At 31.2% G+C, this 18,069-nt stretch overlaps 1 protein-coding gene across 7 annotated transcripts in view; it reads left to right on the forward strand.

Annotated features, from left to right (window-relative positions):
* Nucleotides 1-18,069, forward strand: part of LOC134693938 (epidermal growth factor receptor-like) — a 149,615-nt gene that overhangs the window by 52,422 nt on the left and 79,124 nt on the right. For 3 of the 7 annotated variants that reach the window (XM_063554890.1, XM_063554892.1, XM_063554891.1), the window contains exon 1: nt 3,783-3,995. The exons of 1 other annotated variant lie outside the window; for it this stretch is intronic. In XM_063554890.1, coding sequence (XP_063410960.1) covers nt 3,902-3,995 — 94 coding nt within the window. In that variant the 5' untranslated portion in view covers nt 3,783-3,901. Of the gene's footprint in view, nt 1-3,782; nt 3,996-18,069 lie in introns of those variants that run through there. 3 more of the 7 variants (XM_063554894.1, XM_063554896.1, XM_063554895.1) reach the window with 1 other exon arrangement.

Below are 18,069 nucleotides of genomic sequence, written 5' to 3' on the forward strand. Positions count from 1 at the left end.
CAATTCTTTATTTATTTTGGAATTTTGAAATGAAAAAGCTAAGAAATCTTAGTTTTGTTAGTGTTCTCTAGGTTATCTCGTCTTCATTCTCTGACATATTCTAGTCTGCCCTTTCATAAAATAGTGATTTTTTTAGTGTTCTATCGAACTTTCGAAAAAAAAATGATAACCGTTCAGACAAAAAAGTTATGTTGAAAAAATCCTACAGATACAGCAAGTGATTCTTAATAGCTATAAGATTCATTTTTCTTTTAAAATACAACTTTTTAATCTTACGGGAAACCATTCCAAGCTTAAAACTTTCGCTGTAACCTTGCTCTTTCCTATCCCCCCCCCAAAAAAAAACCAAACAAACAAACAAACCCGCAATACTATTGTCATTCTTATAGTCAACACTCAATTGTTCACCAAAAAATGTGTTTTAAGCTACTAAAGACATATGATTCAAACGCTCAGAAAGTCCTTTGTTCTATATTTTTGCTCTCCATTTTTATGCAAAACCTTTTACATTTTTATGTAATGGGTTAATGTTGAAGGTATTACGATGACGTATGGTTATTAACACATACTTCCTTTTGTTTCTTATGGAAATTTGTCCATTGAAAACAAACATACCACACCATCTACTTTATGTAAGTACTTTGGTGATCTTGCAAAATAATCGTAATCCCGAAAATCGTTAACATATTTTCTTTATCTTAAAAGGGGGGACAAGAAGGGTTCCATTAACAGGCCAATGAATAAGATTACAGTTAATTTAAAAAAAAAAAAATAGGGGTATTTTTTCTTGCATAATAACAGTAAACGGATTCACAACAATGTCAATTTCAAAAAAGCAGGCAACAGTTAATAAGTCATTACAGTACAGCATCAATGATCTTGAATATATGCCACTTTTAACTAAAATATAAAGGCACAGAACCAGGACATAGGAGCACAGAACCAGGACCGTTTTTCTTATCCCCAGCACCGCGTCAGGACAATTCCGTTTAACGAACTTGCACGACTTTTGCAATATAATATTGTTGTAATAAACTTTGCATGGTACTTATGACGCATCAGAGAAAAATTAAGCAACAAAACAGTCGTTTTATTGCCGTTCTGATACAATGTAAACAAACCCACCAGCACAGAATCAGGACCCACCAGCACCCGTCAGGACCGAATCACCAGCACAGTACGTTCTCTCGCAGGACAACCATACCCACCGTGAGCATGGTCTCTAATGAAAAGATGCCTCATTGTAAACAGCATCTTATTAGGGGCCATCGAATATGCGGGAATTATATCATTTTCAGTTTGTTTGTCTTTACGTCTGTCCGTCAAAAACTTTGGGAAACACAAAAAATCTAAAGTATGCGTAGGATGTCAATATAATTTTGCCCAACTGACTGTTGTGCATAATATGTAGATGTGCACATTATATATTTTAGTGAAAATTGAAGTAACAGCCCTTTATAAATATTATCTGTGTCAAAATCATTTGATGGCTACTAGCTACTTACAAAAAAATGTCCACAAAAACGCATGTTATGTAAAGGGCTTGAGTTTTAACAAATTATATATTAATAACATAACCTGAATTGTCAGTCTTCTCTAGTAATCATATGATTAGTTTTTTAAACCATCGATACCTTAAGGCGGTATGGGTGTCTTCCTCCATCTTGGATTGTAAAAAACAGAGAACCAAAGCTCCAAATTTTTCCCAAGTTTTGATGCAGGAATGCAGATAATTAATGAGAATTTTCATTTAAATGAACCAATTTATAAGAATATAACTTCTAAATATTATTTTCTTTTGCAAATGTTGATTATTTTTGGTTGTTTTAAAAAAATAATTAAATTTGTATTTTAAGGGGAGGTAACTCTAAAACAGTGCATTTTCTGAAGGATTCTACATGGAATTTTCCTATTTTGTATTTTAGCCGGAAAAAAACGAAAAACGTACGGTAATTCTATCTTTTCTTTTGATATTCTAAAAGCATTGTCTGAAAGCTATCTTTTTCTTACGTATTTAACAACTCTATGATTTTGTTTAGTTTCTAATCACAAAATAGTGTTTTTTCCTGTGTATAATCTATACAAAATGTGTCATTTTGTCACGTCCTGTAGCTTGAGAAAATGCGCGGTGACCTATAATTTTTATTATATTTTTCAACATATATCAATAGATACTACGTTTTGGCAAAGTATGAACAAATTCTATCATTTCTATTTTAGACTCCAATACCACCTTAAATGCAATACCCAGGACGCTTTTTTTTATTCGTTGCGTTATTCTATAAACAGATGAGACATCGAAAGTAAATTGGACACAATAATGCTAAAAAATATTGTTTCTAACGAAAAGGAAGTGCGGACTGAATCACCCCTGAAGCAAACCTCTATCATGGCGGGGAAAATCAACATTTCAAACAATTATGAACCCCCAATTATAATGTATATGAAGTAAAGGACCGACCGTCGACATCCACAACTTTAAATCGGGAGCTGCTGCTTTTACAATTCAATCAAAGTTGAGTCTCGTGGTCTTTTAGGACTTAATATAAGTTGTTATCTGGTTTGCGCTCGCTTTCAGTATAACTTTGAGTCATCTTATATCAATATCGTGTGTTTAGTCCGTAATGTTTCTAATGGCCATGTCCGAAGTCACCGTTAGCTTGTTATTTAGTGTTTCTTGTTGGTTGTTGTCTGCATGTCATAGTTGTTTGTCGTTTTAACTCTTTCATTGTGTCTTTTGTCACTAATCAGGACGTTCGTTTTCCTTTTTTTACTTTTCCTAACTGATTTATTCACTTTACTGAATGGATTTTGTTCATTGTTGAAGTCCATATGGCGACGTGTGGTTGCCTCGTTTCAAGTCAACTCAGGTGGGAAGATATCGCATCAGGAATCAAACCAAGCCTCCTATTTTTTGTATATCAAAATTTGGAAATTTAATTAACCGAAGTCTACATGTCCCTAGGGTAGGGAAATGAGATACAGATCTCAGACACTCCCGTGATATTCAAATACTTGATGTCGATATGTAAAGATAACAACTTTATCTTTCCTCTAATATTCGGTTTGCCAGAAGCTCATTTTTGACATGTCGATAAAATATTAGAGAAAAGTGAAGAATAAGCGTAGAACGCTGGTAAAAGAATCTGCTTGTATGTACAGCTTTCACTAAAATACACATGATTAACTGCTATGATCTGCTATGTATATTTTATAAATTTTCTACTTGAATTTTGATATTCTCAGCTTTGATTTTGATAGTTTAAGGTTTTGTGTTAAATTTTATACATTTTAAATATTAAAGGCACTTCATTTTAGAATAGACATATAATACAATTGTATTAAATACTGATGTCTCTGATTTTAGGTAAGTTTAATTTAGCGTATCTAAAATATATCAACTCCTTTAAGCATACGCTAATATAAGACTACAGGAGTTCATACTCACGAGTTTTGCCTAATATTGATCATATCCAATTAATATAATAAAATAAAAATAAATTGGTGTTTACCTTTTAGAATATAGTGGTTGTTAAATGTAAGATCATATAAGTTATATAAAGTATCCTGCGAACTATATCTAGTTAAGTTAGGCCGTAACACTGAAGAAATAAACATGCCAAGTGAGCCACGAGGCGTATACTAGAGTTTTATCAAAATAACGAATCACGATTCTTGGATTGATTTAACAAATATTTCGATTATTACGATATCACAAACAGCTGATTATAGTAGTAAGATCATAGTAAGCTCTGTAAAAGATGAATGGACAGGCTTTTGATGACGTTATTTCCGGTGGCGCAGTTAAACAAACGCATGTTTATTTGTATCTACAGCGGGGAAGTCCAAGTAGGAATTAACATGAGTTTTGGAACTAACTTTTAATAACATATTTCCTGAAATGGCTTTGGATTTAAATTTATTATTATATATATGTATTCTTTTTGGGATTTGTTTTTCCCATGGATATGGATTAATATCAAATCCTGAACACGGTAGGTGTTTCGTTTTATTTTTGTTATTTTTACCTTAGCCAGGTATACTTTAAACAGTTTTAGAAGACGTCCCATTTTATGGTTGTTATAAAACGAATATATATTTATCAGATTTTATAATTGAATCAAGTGTTATTCTCCATAGTTTTTGGTCTGTTAATGTTATATATTCATTTCAGGTACATTAAATAATATTTAGGTTAACTTTACAGGTAAGGTTTCGGGTCATTGAAGAGTTACTCGAACGACATATAATAAATAAAATAAAATATAATAGGTTCCTTAGTCGCTTATATTCTTAGAAATCTTATTTGTTGTGTTCGTTCTGCTGTTATCAACTTATACAAATCTTCATACGAAAATCTTTTTTTTATAATAATAAACACATCTTTATAAAGTTGAATAGTTTAGTATTACAGATACGGAAAAGAGTATACAACAATCCCAAAAATTCATGCAGTGACTATGTCAAATCAAAATACCTTTACATATATACACCTTCACAATAAAATTATCTTCATTACATAACAGTTTTAATAAACACGTTAAAACCCAAAAGTTCCACCTGTAAATAGTGTAAAAGTTATCAGTCTGCATTCTTGAGGAGTGAATGTATTTTTGTGAATGAAGTGATTGCCAATACCATCCTTTATGTGTATTTGAATATTTTTATCTTGTATTAATGAGTATGCAATTACAGGGTAATTAAGCAGGAGTCTGTTGGCAATGATTTTGTTTGTATTGTCAATATTATCACTGATAGCAATCAAAACATGTGTTTTGACCCCTGTTCACTCATCACTTCATGCTTAATGAAAACGGGATTTATGTTTTTTTTACTGAAAAGAAAAGTAACTAATTGAAATAGATTTACCATTTTTTAAGTCCAATAGTAGAGAGCAGTAATATAACAATTTCCTTATTTCACCTTCAGTGAAGAAATATTTTGTAAATTGTATGATTTATCAGACTTCAACCTGATTAAATATTTGTAATCAGCATGTAACTACAATGTATCAATGATACACAATGTTATTTACTTTTCAATACAATGTTGAAAAATCAAATTTAATTTCCCAATTGAATTTGATGTCAGTTTTGAAAGTGATGTCATAGCTCTTTAACTAGAATTACACATGTACAATGACATTGGTGTCATCAATTTCTGAAAATGCTATTTTAATTAAAGAAACATATCACTTTTGTGAACATTTTATTACACTAATCATACACCATGGAACCATTTTATTACACTAATCATACACCATGGACGGAACCATTTTATTTCCAGACCAATGAAAGAAAAAAGAAAATTGATTTATACTAGGTAGACAATTTGATGAACATAATATTGAAGTTCAGAAGTTTTTATATGGATTCCAAGTTATCAATGATTTTAATTATTTAAAAAGAAACATATAGGTTAACGCTTGTTATTTTTTTTAAATGTTAAAAATGATCCCACACCTAGGACTAATATGGTTAGTGTAATAGTCCCAGGCCTACAATTACAAAATTTATAGAAGAAAGCATTTAAATTGGTAACTTGTTAACTTGTGTGTGATATTCTACAAGATGAACTTTAAGTTATTCTCAAATGTACAATTAACTAAGAGTCTTGAAAAGGCCAAAAGGATTAAATATTTACAACAACATTTAATCATTTAATCAATATTTGTCTTCTTTTATATACTTCAATTCCTAGGAAAAATATTCAAAGATTTCAAGAAAAAAATACATGTATTTGAAGGTGAATTTCATTTTGAAAAATGCAGATTTTGTTTTAAAATATTTCAACCAAGATTTAAGAATAAATGGAATATTACATCTAATTTCAAAGTGTTCGACTAAAAGGATCTAAAAGATCTTGACAAATTATTTTAAAAAGTAGTTCCCAGCAATAATGTGTATATTATAAAGGCTTGAATATTAAAGAGATTAACTTAAAACTTTATTTTTTAAAATTGTTGCTGAAATAGAATTAGTGTTGTTTAATGTCTTTTGTTGAAAGACAACTTGTTATTTTTTTAAGGCTGAGTAGCCATTGTATTATAATAACTTTATTTGCAAATCATCTGTATAGGTCAAGCAAAAACAGAAGATAACAGCAACCAAGAATTGCAAGAATGTAAAAAACATTGTATTAATTGATAATGTAGCTTTTTTATATACTGTTATAGAAATATGTTTGTTATATATCTGTATACATAGTTTATGTTATATTTTATTTGTAAATCACACGCATATAGGTAAGGCAAAAAACATTGGTCAATTACATGTATCTATATAAATTTATCTATGTTTCCTAATTACTGTAAATTCAGAAATTATTACAGCATTTTTTTATTGGGAAAAATGCGACAGGGTTATAATCGCAATAATTAAAACTCGCATTTTGGAATTTGTAATATGAATCAAACAGGATTTTGCTGAATATATACCACAAATTTAAAATCGCATTTTAATCTAAAATGACAAAATCGCAATATTAAATGCTGAATTTACAGTACAAGTAATTTGACTGGTTGAGGAATTTTCGTGTATTGCATAGGCGGATCCATGGGGGGCCCGGGGCCCCCCCCCCCCCCCCCTTTCGTGGGAAAAATTTGGTTGATTATATAGGGAATCATTGAAGCATGACTGGAGTGGCCCCCCTCTTAGGAAAAGTTCTGGATCAGCCACTGTATTGCATGTTTCTTGTGTATAATTGTGAGGGGTCCACATGGGTCAATTAAATATCAATCTAATTAAAATAAATTCTGATTTTGTTATACTACTAAAATATAGAACTTTGATTTCATTATACTACCAATGGGTTGTAGTATTATAACATAATCTACGTTCTATATTATAATTAGTTAGATTGATTACTGTAAAATCATACATTATTGCGATGTTTTTATTATTGCAATAAATGCGACAGGATTATAATCACAACAATTCGAACTCACATTTTGAAATTTATATATGAATTTAACAGGATTTTATCAATATCGCAAAAATTAAAAATCACATTTAAGTCTAAATGCATCATCCCTATAATAAATTCATGCAATGTATTTCTGAATTACAATATCTATACTAATTTAATATTAACTTGACTTGTTAAGAACTATTTTCATGTGTTGTATTATGTTTTTTATGTACATGTACTTGCTGTATGCATTTTAACCTGTCATTTTTGCAACAACATATATATTATTTTGTAAATATATGTAGGGGGAAAAACACATTAAAGGTGGTAAACTTATGGATTGAACTTGAAACATCATTGAAAAACATCCAAGTTACTTAGATAATTAATTAAATAATTAATACTTACTTCTTTAATCACAGTGCCCTCCGATAGCAAAGTGACTACACCTGTCAGTTATACAGGGAAACATGATCTATATCTAACTTCTGTCAATATTTATAACATCACTTTCAACACTACTTAGTCTATCATAACATATTTATATTCTTCTGTTGTTACATTACAACAGGGATAACGACACTCTTATAATTACATGACTTTTTTTCTTATATGGATAATCACTCAAAATATATACAGAAAAAGACAGATCTTGTAAGAGAACATTGTTTCAATATAAGTACAAATTTAAGCACCAATTATGTAATTTCCATTTTGGGTACAATATTCTATCTAAGACAGTAGATTTGTTAAAAGAATTTAAATCATGAGTACTGAACTGGTATCTGTATTTTACCTTCTGTCTCAGGATCCTTAATTCCATGTGTGTTATTGAGAAAAATTTTCTACCAGGTTAAATGTACAATGTACATTGACCTCCCCATTTTGTCTGAAATATTTACTCTGCATCATTTTATAAATCATTAAAGTACAACATACAAAGTATTGACCTTATTAGATAATAAAATAAGAATAATAATATATGCGGTTGTCAATTACCCAGTAAGGACCTCTGATGGACAGCCAGGATGACACAAAACAATACACTATCATTTTATTATTAATTTTTTTTTTTTTAAACCAAAATATTATTAAAATGATCATATATATATATTTCTTCAATATCTTATAAAAATCATGTACATATTAATAATTAATCATTGTCTCTATCCAATGTAAGACTTGAGCAAAGTGTTTAACCTTATTTCCTTGATGTAAAAGATAGAAATCTCTCTGATAGCATCACTGCTTCTGTGATTACTCTCCAGGATTTTATAAAGAGTCTGTATTTTCCATCAAAGGCTCTATCTGTCTATTTTTTTGTTTGCTTACGTCAGTCTTTATCATGGAATATCACTACTTTTATCATTTAAGACTTTTTACCAATTTAATAGATAATCACCAAAACAACAAAAGCATCTTTCATACTGAAATTTTGATTCTACGTAGTGACACAACATTAACCTGTAGGCTGCAATATTTACACAGACATAGGAATATTAAAATCCTTCATTTTACATCCTTTTTGCGACAGATTACTTTGGGTATTTGTGAAATAATGATGGTACATGTATTCAATCATTTACAGGTATACAGTAAAACCTATCATTGTTTGGCAAATGACATTTTCTCAGAAAAATAGACACTTCACATTTTGGTCCTTGCTTATCAACTAAGGCTATAAGTAATGATAATCCTAATATTTTGATACACAGTGACTTTTTGTCTGTGACTTTTTGTCCTGTGACTTTCTGTCCTACATTCTAACTTTTATGGTGTTAAAAACTTTTGATGGTAACATGTACACCTATCAAATGAAAATATTTAAATTTGAGGTTATGACTTTATGTTAAGGTGTGTGTGTGTAAAGTATATTTAATTGATTTTTAAATCAAGATTTATGCCAAATAAAAACTGGAAATACAATATATTTATGATTGAAAAAAGAAGTGATAATTTTATTGTTATTCTGTTGATTTATCTTTTATAAAAATAGGTCCATTCTCGTTACTGTTACTATGGTTACTATTCACTGTTAACATGTACTATTATTTTTTTGGTAAAATAAGTGCCTCAGGCTTGTTTTAGAATGCATGATTTATAACATTGTTTTTGTAAAGACTTTGACCACTTTGAATTAAACAGAGGATCAACACTGCACCACATCCATAACATACTTAATCATGGACTTGTACATGATCACACGCACACATACAATGTAGTGGCCTAGCTCCACATCCGTTACATACTTAATCATGGACTTGTACATGATCACACCCACACATATAATGCAGCGGCCTAGCTCCACATCCGTTACATACTTAATCATGGACTTGTACATGATCACACGCACACATACAATGTAGCGGCCTAGCTCCACATCCGTTACATACTTAATCATGGACTTGTACATGATCACACGCACACATACAATGTAGTGGCCTAGCTCCACATCCGTTACATACTTAATCATGGACTTGTACATGATCACACCCACACATATAATGCAGTGGCCTAGCTCCACATCCGTTACATACTTAATCATGGACTTGTACATGATCACACGCACACATACAATGTAGCGGCCTAGCTCCACATCCGTTACATACTTAATCATGGACTTGTACATGATCACACCCACACATACAATGTAGTGGCCTAGCTCCACATCCGTTACATACTTAATCATGGACTTGTACATGATCACACGCACACATACAATGTAGCGGCCTAGCTCCACATCCGTTACATACTTAATCATGGACTTGTACATGATCACACCCACACATACAATGCAGCGGCCTAGCTCCACATCCGTTACATACTTAATCATGGACTTGTACATGATCACACGCACACATACAATGCAGCGGCCTAGCTCCATATCCGTTACATACTTAATCATGGACTTGTACATGATCACACGCACACATACAATGTAGCGGCCTAGCTCCACATCCGTTACATACTTAATCATGGACTTGTACATGATCACACCCACACATACAATGCAGCGGCCTAGCTCCACATCCGTTACATACTTAATCATGGACTTGTACATGATCACACCCACACATACAATGCAGCGGCCTTGCTCCACATCCGTTACATACTTAATCATGGACTTGTACATGATCACACCCACACATATAATGCAGCGGCCTAGCTCCACATCCGTTACATACTTAATCATGGACTTGTACATGATCACACCCACACATACAATGCAGCGGCCTTGCTCCACATCCGTTACATACTTAATCATGGACTTGTACATGATCACACCCACACATATAATGCAGCGGCCTAGCTCCACATCCGTTACATACTTAATCATGGACTTGTACATCACACGCACACATACAATGTAGTGGCCTAGCTCCACATCCGTTACATACTTAATCATGGACTTGTACATGATCACACGCACACATACAATGCAGCGGCCTAGCTCCACATCCGTTACATATTTAATCATGGACTTGTACATGATCACACGCACACATACAATGTAGCGGCCTAGCTCCACTTAAACAGAGGATCAACACTGCACCACATCCGTTACATACTTAATCATGGATTTGTACATGATCACACGCACACATACAATGTAGCGGCCTAGCTCCACATCCGTTACATACTTAATCATGGACTTGAACATCACACGCACACATACAATGTAGCGGCCTAGCTCCACTTAACATGTTCCAAATCTATAGAAATTAACCTCAAATGATTTTTCCTACAGTAAATAAAATGTTTTATAAAATAAATCTTTTTAAGGCAATGAGAAAACTATTATAAAACTGAATACCAAATATCATTGACCTGACACAGCTTTATTAGTTTTTATGAGTAATTTCACTAGCAAGGACATATTAAGACAATAAATTGAGAGTATTAGACATTAGATATGATTTCAGAAATGAATTTTGAAAGGTGTATCTAAAGGTAAACCTTAGGTAGGGTAGTATATATAGGAAGGTTTTTGTTTATGGGTTGCATGTAGTTTGCTTCTTTCTGGATTTCCTCCAAATACTACATACTGCCAAACACATTAAAATAATTTCCCTAGACATAATAGTTAAACCTGACAGCTTTATCTGTATTTCAATTGTTATTAAAAAGTAATATTCTAAGTTAAAAGTCTTAAGTTTGGACTGAATTGGCAGCAAGTTTCTCAATGTTTTGATCCAATTTAGATCTTATCTACGGAGGTACAATCAATGTTGAATCCATGTGAAGTTGTCTTCATGTGTTATTAGAACTTGTCTATCACGGTTATTTTAGGGCAGTGTAGATTTTTTGTTTTTGTTATTTTTATCAATGCTTAAGTATGTAATTGACATAGAAAAGATATAGTGGAAGAAGCTATGATGAAAGTTCTTAAAATGATAAGAAGATAGATAATAAAACAAAAACTATGTTTATTTATGGAATTGCAGCAAAGCATTTTTTAATTGATGCAAAAAAAAATCAACAGTTTTAAGTCTGTGACAGTGTCTGTCCAAAGTGTGACTTTCAAAAATATTTCTTTAATTTAAAAACGATTAACAAACAAAGTACAGTCTATTATTAGATACTGTACAAATTTGGTGTACTTTTTGAGCACATATTTTTTTTGCATTTTTTAAAAGTGCATGAAAAAAAAGCATGTTTTTAAGGCAATATTCACAGAAAGAAAAAGCTACCTAACCAATAAATTTTACCTGCTACAATTCAATGTAACCTTTTATACAATTATATTTTTGTAAAAACAATAAGTTCCTATTAAAGTAAAATACTTTTTCTGACTTGAAAAAATCTTAATATCCTAGTAAAACAGGAAAAACACAATTATTTTAATGATTTTTTTATAAGATGTCTAAATCTCATTGGAGCCTCTTGTTTTCTGACCAGTGTATTTGATCTTTATTGAAAAAATAATTGTGATTTTATCAAAGTTATATGGGGAATAGCAGTACGACAGGAAACCAGGGGCACCTGTTACAGATATGATCCTCCCTAAGAGAGATAAAACTGGTAGAATTCACACCTTATCTATGTTTGAAGTCTTGGAGAGTCTGATGAAGTTGTCTGATTAAAATCTTAATCGTTAAGGAGGAAAGTTACAACATCATCACAGCTGTGTAGATACGTCTGCTGAAACATTTTATTTGTCTTCATTTTACATGACTTTTATTGAAGCCAATTTATGGATAAAGTCACTGTATATAACCATTTCAGGTCTTTACAACAGGATAAAAACTAATCAGATTAAAACATTCTCCAGTACGAAAAATGATTTCACTTGATTATAGAATTATGTTTATCCAATCAATTAACTCAAATTATTTCAAAGTTTGATTGATTTTTTTTTGGGGGGGGAGGGGCCATAATTTTTCTCTGTGACAATATGCATGACGTTAATGATGTTATATCACATGAATTGAAGGAGATGAACATTTAATCAGAGACAGCAACCCAAAGACTGATATTCATAAAAAAAAAGACATAATGAATAACTTTGACATTCAATTTTATGAGGTGTATATTATAGTCAATACTGGTGACTAATAGTGTATCATTGGTGGATCTGGGGTCTGGGGGTTGGAACCCCCCCCCCCCTTTTTTTTGGACAATCAATGCATTTGAATGGGAGCATATATTTGGACCCCCCTTTTTTTGGGACGATCAATGCATTTGAATTGGAGCATATAGTTGGAACCCCCCTTTACTCTGGGTTTAACCCCCCCCCCCCCTTTTTTTAAATGGCTGGATCCGCCCCTGTGTATGATGTATGGTTAAACTTGTTTTGAGAGTATGAACTTCTCTTCCTCTTTTGCCTGTTTATTAACTTTATAAGATTTGACCACCTCTCCTATTAAAATAGTCACCAAAGTTTACGGTACCTTATCCGGTTCTCCTTATTTTGGGATATTTTTATCAGATTTGGGGAACTATATAAGATTTTCCCATCTATTAAATAGGGATCTATTTACCTCAGATATTCCTTGTTTTGGGATATCTTTATCAAATTCAGAGAACTTTATAAGATTTGACCACCTCTCCTATGTCACCAAAGTTAACCTCATCAGGTGCTCCTTGTTTTTGGATATCTTTATCAGGGATATTTATGATGAAATGAAGGCATATTTCCTGGGAGTGTAAGAGCAAATAAACGGATGACAAAACTCTATTGAATGTCTCTCCCCAGCAGTTTTCATTTAACTTGTTTAATAGTAAATAGTATGCATTAGTGACCTCAATTGTATGAAGAAAATTTTTCATCAATAAAATGTCTTTTATGAAGTGAATTATAATAGCAGGATATTATAGGATCAGTTTTATATCACAGTTATAATTTTTCTAATCAATAAATCAAGCCAACTATAATGACATAATATTATACTTGATTTTTTCCATCAAGTAGTTGAGAAACCAAAAGTTGAGATTATCCAGAGAAAGGGCCAGGCTACATTAATGAAAGTAATCAATTTCAGACTTCTTGTCTTTTAGAAAATGTAGGTGTATGGTTTGCAACAGAAGTTTTTAGACATTGACTTTAAATTCAATGAGCATCAATTTTTATTAAAGTCTTAATTCCACAAATATTTACCAAACAAAATATCTGTAACTTTATAGGAACAAGTTTGCTCAAAGTGGAGATTGTACACAGTGGAAATCTATCGGCAAACCATCATCTCCCTTGCATTTAAGAAGGTCTTGATGTCATTTACAGAGTAGTGAAAATGGTCTATTAATACATGAGTCATGTTCTACAAAAAATGAAGCCAACAAAATAAACAAAAGAGAAAAATAGACCAAAAACTGTAAATTAGAGAATAATGGGGAGCTAAAATTTAAAGAATACCAAAATTTACAAGACTACTGAATTTAAAGGACCCCTCCCCTCCTCTCCCCCTTGAAAAATCAACTTCCTAAAGTCTGTATTTTGAAAAAGGCTACCTTTATGGTTGACTCTTCTTCCATTGATTTAACGTTGTACAAAGGCCATTTCTGAAACTGAACAAAATAGCCTTAAACATTTTTTAATTTCATTTTAAACACTTGTCTACTGCAATTTTTTGGTAGTTTTTCTTGGTCCATAATTATAAAAATAAATGGTAAATCTTATATGGAATAGGTAAGGCCGTTAGTTTTCTTGTTTGATTTGTTTTAAATTGTCATTTCCTTGTGGAATTTTCTATATTGGCAAAATAGTGTTGCAGTGTGCTGCTTTTTATTGAAAATAAAATTGATGTGCATTTGGATGGATAAGCTATGGAGTCAGTTTCCTGTGTTATACCTAAGGTAGAAATAGACAAAACCAAACTGGTAAAGTGAGATTAAGAAGTCTGGCTCTCCCAGTTACAGACAGACAGTAAAAGAGAACTGCCCATCACCTCTATAGATATAAATGTAACCAATATTGAACAGATAGGATAGGCCTAGATTGAGTTCCCTGCCTAGAGATAAAAAACAAGTAAATCCTAATGTCTGTAGTTACCTGTTTGGTGATAAGAGCTTTACATCTCTTTTATGTTTTATTTATTGTAAATATAAATAAACTCTGAAACATCTAACAGACTTCAAGATACCTGTTGAGGAAATCCATTATTTCATTTCACAAGATTTAAAAACAAACGATCTTTTCCGCTCAAAACATAAAAGTATGAACTTACATTAGTTCTTTTGATTTTCTTAAATTTATAAAATGTAGTTTCTGATTAAGCCTTTTGCTATTTTTCATGAATGGGAGACAAAGTGTTTGTTTTTGGGAAGTGCAAGGTTCATGAAATGACCAAACTGACAATCAAAAGGCAGGTTAAGGATTTTTGCTTGTCATGTTTAGGAATTTTGTCAGATTTTCAGAATCCTCTGGTTTTATCCATTTGAATGTCTTTTAAAATTTCATTTTTCTTTTTATAAATATGTATAATTATAAGTCATCTGTATTAAAAAGTCTTATAAAATTTTGATTATTTTTTAATAGTTTTTGAGAACTTAAACTTGTCAATGATAAAGCTATGAAAAGTCATGAAAAAACATTTCCGCCAAAATTTCAAAGGCTAATATCTTGAAAACAAGCACATTGACCTATATATTTTGTTTGCTCTTCTGGTTTCTTTATTATTCCCTTATCAGTATATACTAATGTTATAAAAAGCTTATTATTTTAAAACTGAGAAGCAAATTATCCGTTAAATACTGAGGAAAGAAAAAAAATGCCAACTCAAATTTGAAGATCTAATATTGGTGGGCTAAATTTAAGACGAATAATATACATGTATAACATTAAAATGAGTAGGAAATGATCTTGTCACTATGATTGTAACTTGACAGGTAAATATGGTATAACAGGTCACATGAGGTGTTAAGTTAGCAACTAGTGGTCAGGATTATCATGTAAGAACTGTCACAATGATAAATTGACAGAGTCAACATGGAAATTGGACATGAAAATTCTAGATATTGGGCAGTCACCTTATTCCTTACATAAAGTTATTCCTCTTGTATTTTACAAAATGCTAAAAAATTCGGGAGAAAAATCCTTGTTGGGAATAAATAAGTGAAAAGCTTGATGCTGTCAGGTGCTTCAAGTCATCTTATGACCTTGATCTAAAATAAATGTGACCTTCAAATTTAATAGGATTCAAAATCTACCTATGGCCAGACATTTATAACCAAAAATGGAATGAACAAGAGTCGCATCACATGTGACTATGATCTTGGAATTCCACGAAAAATGCGACTGAGTTGCAAACGCAATAATTTAAACTTGCATTCGGAAATATTTATGTGAATTAAACAGGATTTAACTCAAAATCGTAAAAAATAAATCTCATTGAAGTCTAAAATGACAAAATCGCAATAATAAATGCAATCAATAATTTCTAAATGTACAGTAGTTTTATCATGAAAAGTTGCAGTTCAACTTTGAATTCAGTTTTCGGTCTGAAGATTTTGTGCAGGGTTATGGGACTTGAAAAATTCACTCAAATAATTAGTTTTCTGCCCTTTTTTGTGTCCTGCTTGAAGAAATTGATTTGAAAATTGATATAAAAGTGCCAGCAGCTAAGTCAAAAATTATATCATAAAAACTTACAGATCAAGTTAGAATTTTGTTCCAATGCAATGATTTTTAAGCAGTGGGGTATTATGTTTTGCCATGCATAATTACTCACATAACGCTTGTTACCACAAAAATACAGATCAAGTTTGAATTTTTTACTTTTACTGTTCTACAGTTATGCCCCTTTGCAAATGGAAAAAAATGCTGAATTTTTGTTTCTGTTCCCTTTTAACTTCCATTTGCCTCAACCAAATGTTATGAAACTTCTACACAATACTTATTACTACAAAACTCAGATCAAGTACAAATTTGGGTGGCGTCACTTTTACTATTCTTCAGTTATGTCCCTTTATAACTTTTATACAATATGCAAGCTGGGGCATCACTGATGATATGTGTCTCATTGACACATTCACAATTTATATCATTTTCAATATTATTGAAGATGGTCAAACAACAAAACTAATATAATAATATAAATCTTTAGAAAGAAATAATGATGCTATTTATAACTGGAAGTCATTACACTGATTTGATTAATGTTATTATGTAAAAATGATGATAAGGTGACCGAGTTCATAACTTTAATTGTTAAAAGTTAATGCACATGAAAAGGTCTTTTAGTGTAAGTTTTGTCATGTTTGTTTTTAAATCATAAGTTACATTAAAAACCATATATATATATGTTAACCTCAAATTTTACCTCTTACTAAAATGAATAAAAGAAGGACTAGGTATGAACATGTTTTAAAGTGATATGAAAATAAGGAGATGTGGTATGATTGCCAATGAGACAACTATATTTTGGAGTGATGTATGTCTTAATAGGTAAAAGCTATAATCTTAATTTCACAATTAGTAGAAGATTTGAATACAAGCTGACATTGGAATTAATAAACGATTGCTTTCCCTGGCTAGTTAGATTACACGAGATCAAGTTAAAAGGGAAGTAAATGATTGTGAACTGAATAGACTGTAAAGGGGGTTGGGATATAAGTACATATAAATTACAAATAATTACCTATCACCAAAGAAATAAATGTAAAATTATTTTTCAGGGTCTTCTAACAATTGTAAAAATAATTTGTGACTAGTCAATATTGACCTTCTGTTGTAACTACAGTTTAGTTTGGTGATCAATGATATTAACATGATCATAATTGGTCAATACATGACTTTACTGGAGCCACATTTATAATTAAATACCATTTACAATTGTCTATTACACTGCCACCTGGAGGAACATTCAAACCTTACTTTTAATGGTAAAAATACCATGTAACTTTAACATCTAAAGTATTGACCTCTAATGAGCAAAATAGGAATGGATATTAAAACTTCAAAATTAGAAAACATCATTCATTTTATAAAATTTGTATTTCCTGATTCGTGTCTTTAAGAACGTGACGAGTCAAGAAATCAGGATCATCTAATGTTGCATAGTTAAGTTGTGAATTTGAGTCCTATAGCAAATAAACTTTTTGGAGGAATTCATCTTACAAAAGATCTTTGAAAAACTAATAGTCTGAATATTATATGGATATTTGCCTCAGACTGGTGCATGGAAAAAGATAACGAAAAAGTGTTTTTGCCATGAACAATCATAAATATTTAAATCTGGTTTATTTCTGCTGATATTCATGAAATTCAAAGAACTTTTAAAATCATTTTTACCTCACCTGTACCTGCATGCCACTTGATTTGGGTCAGATTTATATAATTACTTGGACAATTATAAATTTATATTGTGTCTCAGTGAAATTAATTTCCTTAATATTGCATACTAATGGTTATTGTTAATAAACTGGGACAAATAAAGTTATATAATAATGTAACAAATCATAATGTAACAATCTATACAGACAATACTGCTCTCATTTAAACACATTAGAACATAATTGTGTTCAGTACTTTCACTTCTGAATCATTTATACATTTCTCAATAAACTGCTGTTTTCAATGTGTACTGTATATTAAGAATAAAGCAAAGCTTAAAAGGATTACCAATCTCATTTACATAGAATATTAAACAGATATAGCATGTTAAGGAAGGGTATTTTGCGAAAAATACCAGTTGAGAGAATGTTAAATTTCGCAAGCCGTTA

This window comes from Mytilus trossulus, chromosome 13, assembly GCF_036588685.1.
Source record: "Mytilus trossulus isolate FHL-02 chromosome 13, PNRI_Mtr1.1.1.hap1, whole genome shotgun sequence".
In the NCBI taxonomy this organism is placed as follows: Eukaryota; Metazoa; Mollusca; class Bivalvia; order Mytilida; family Mytilidae; genus Mytilus; species Mytilus trossulus.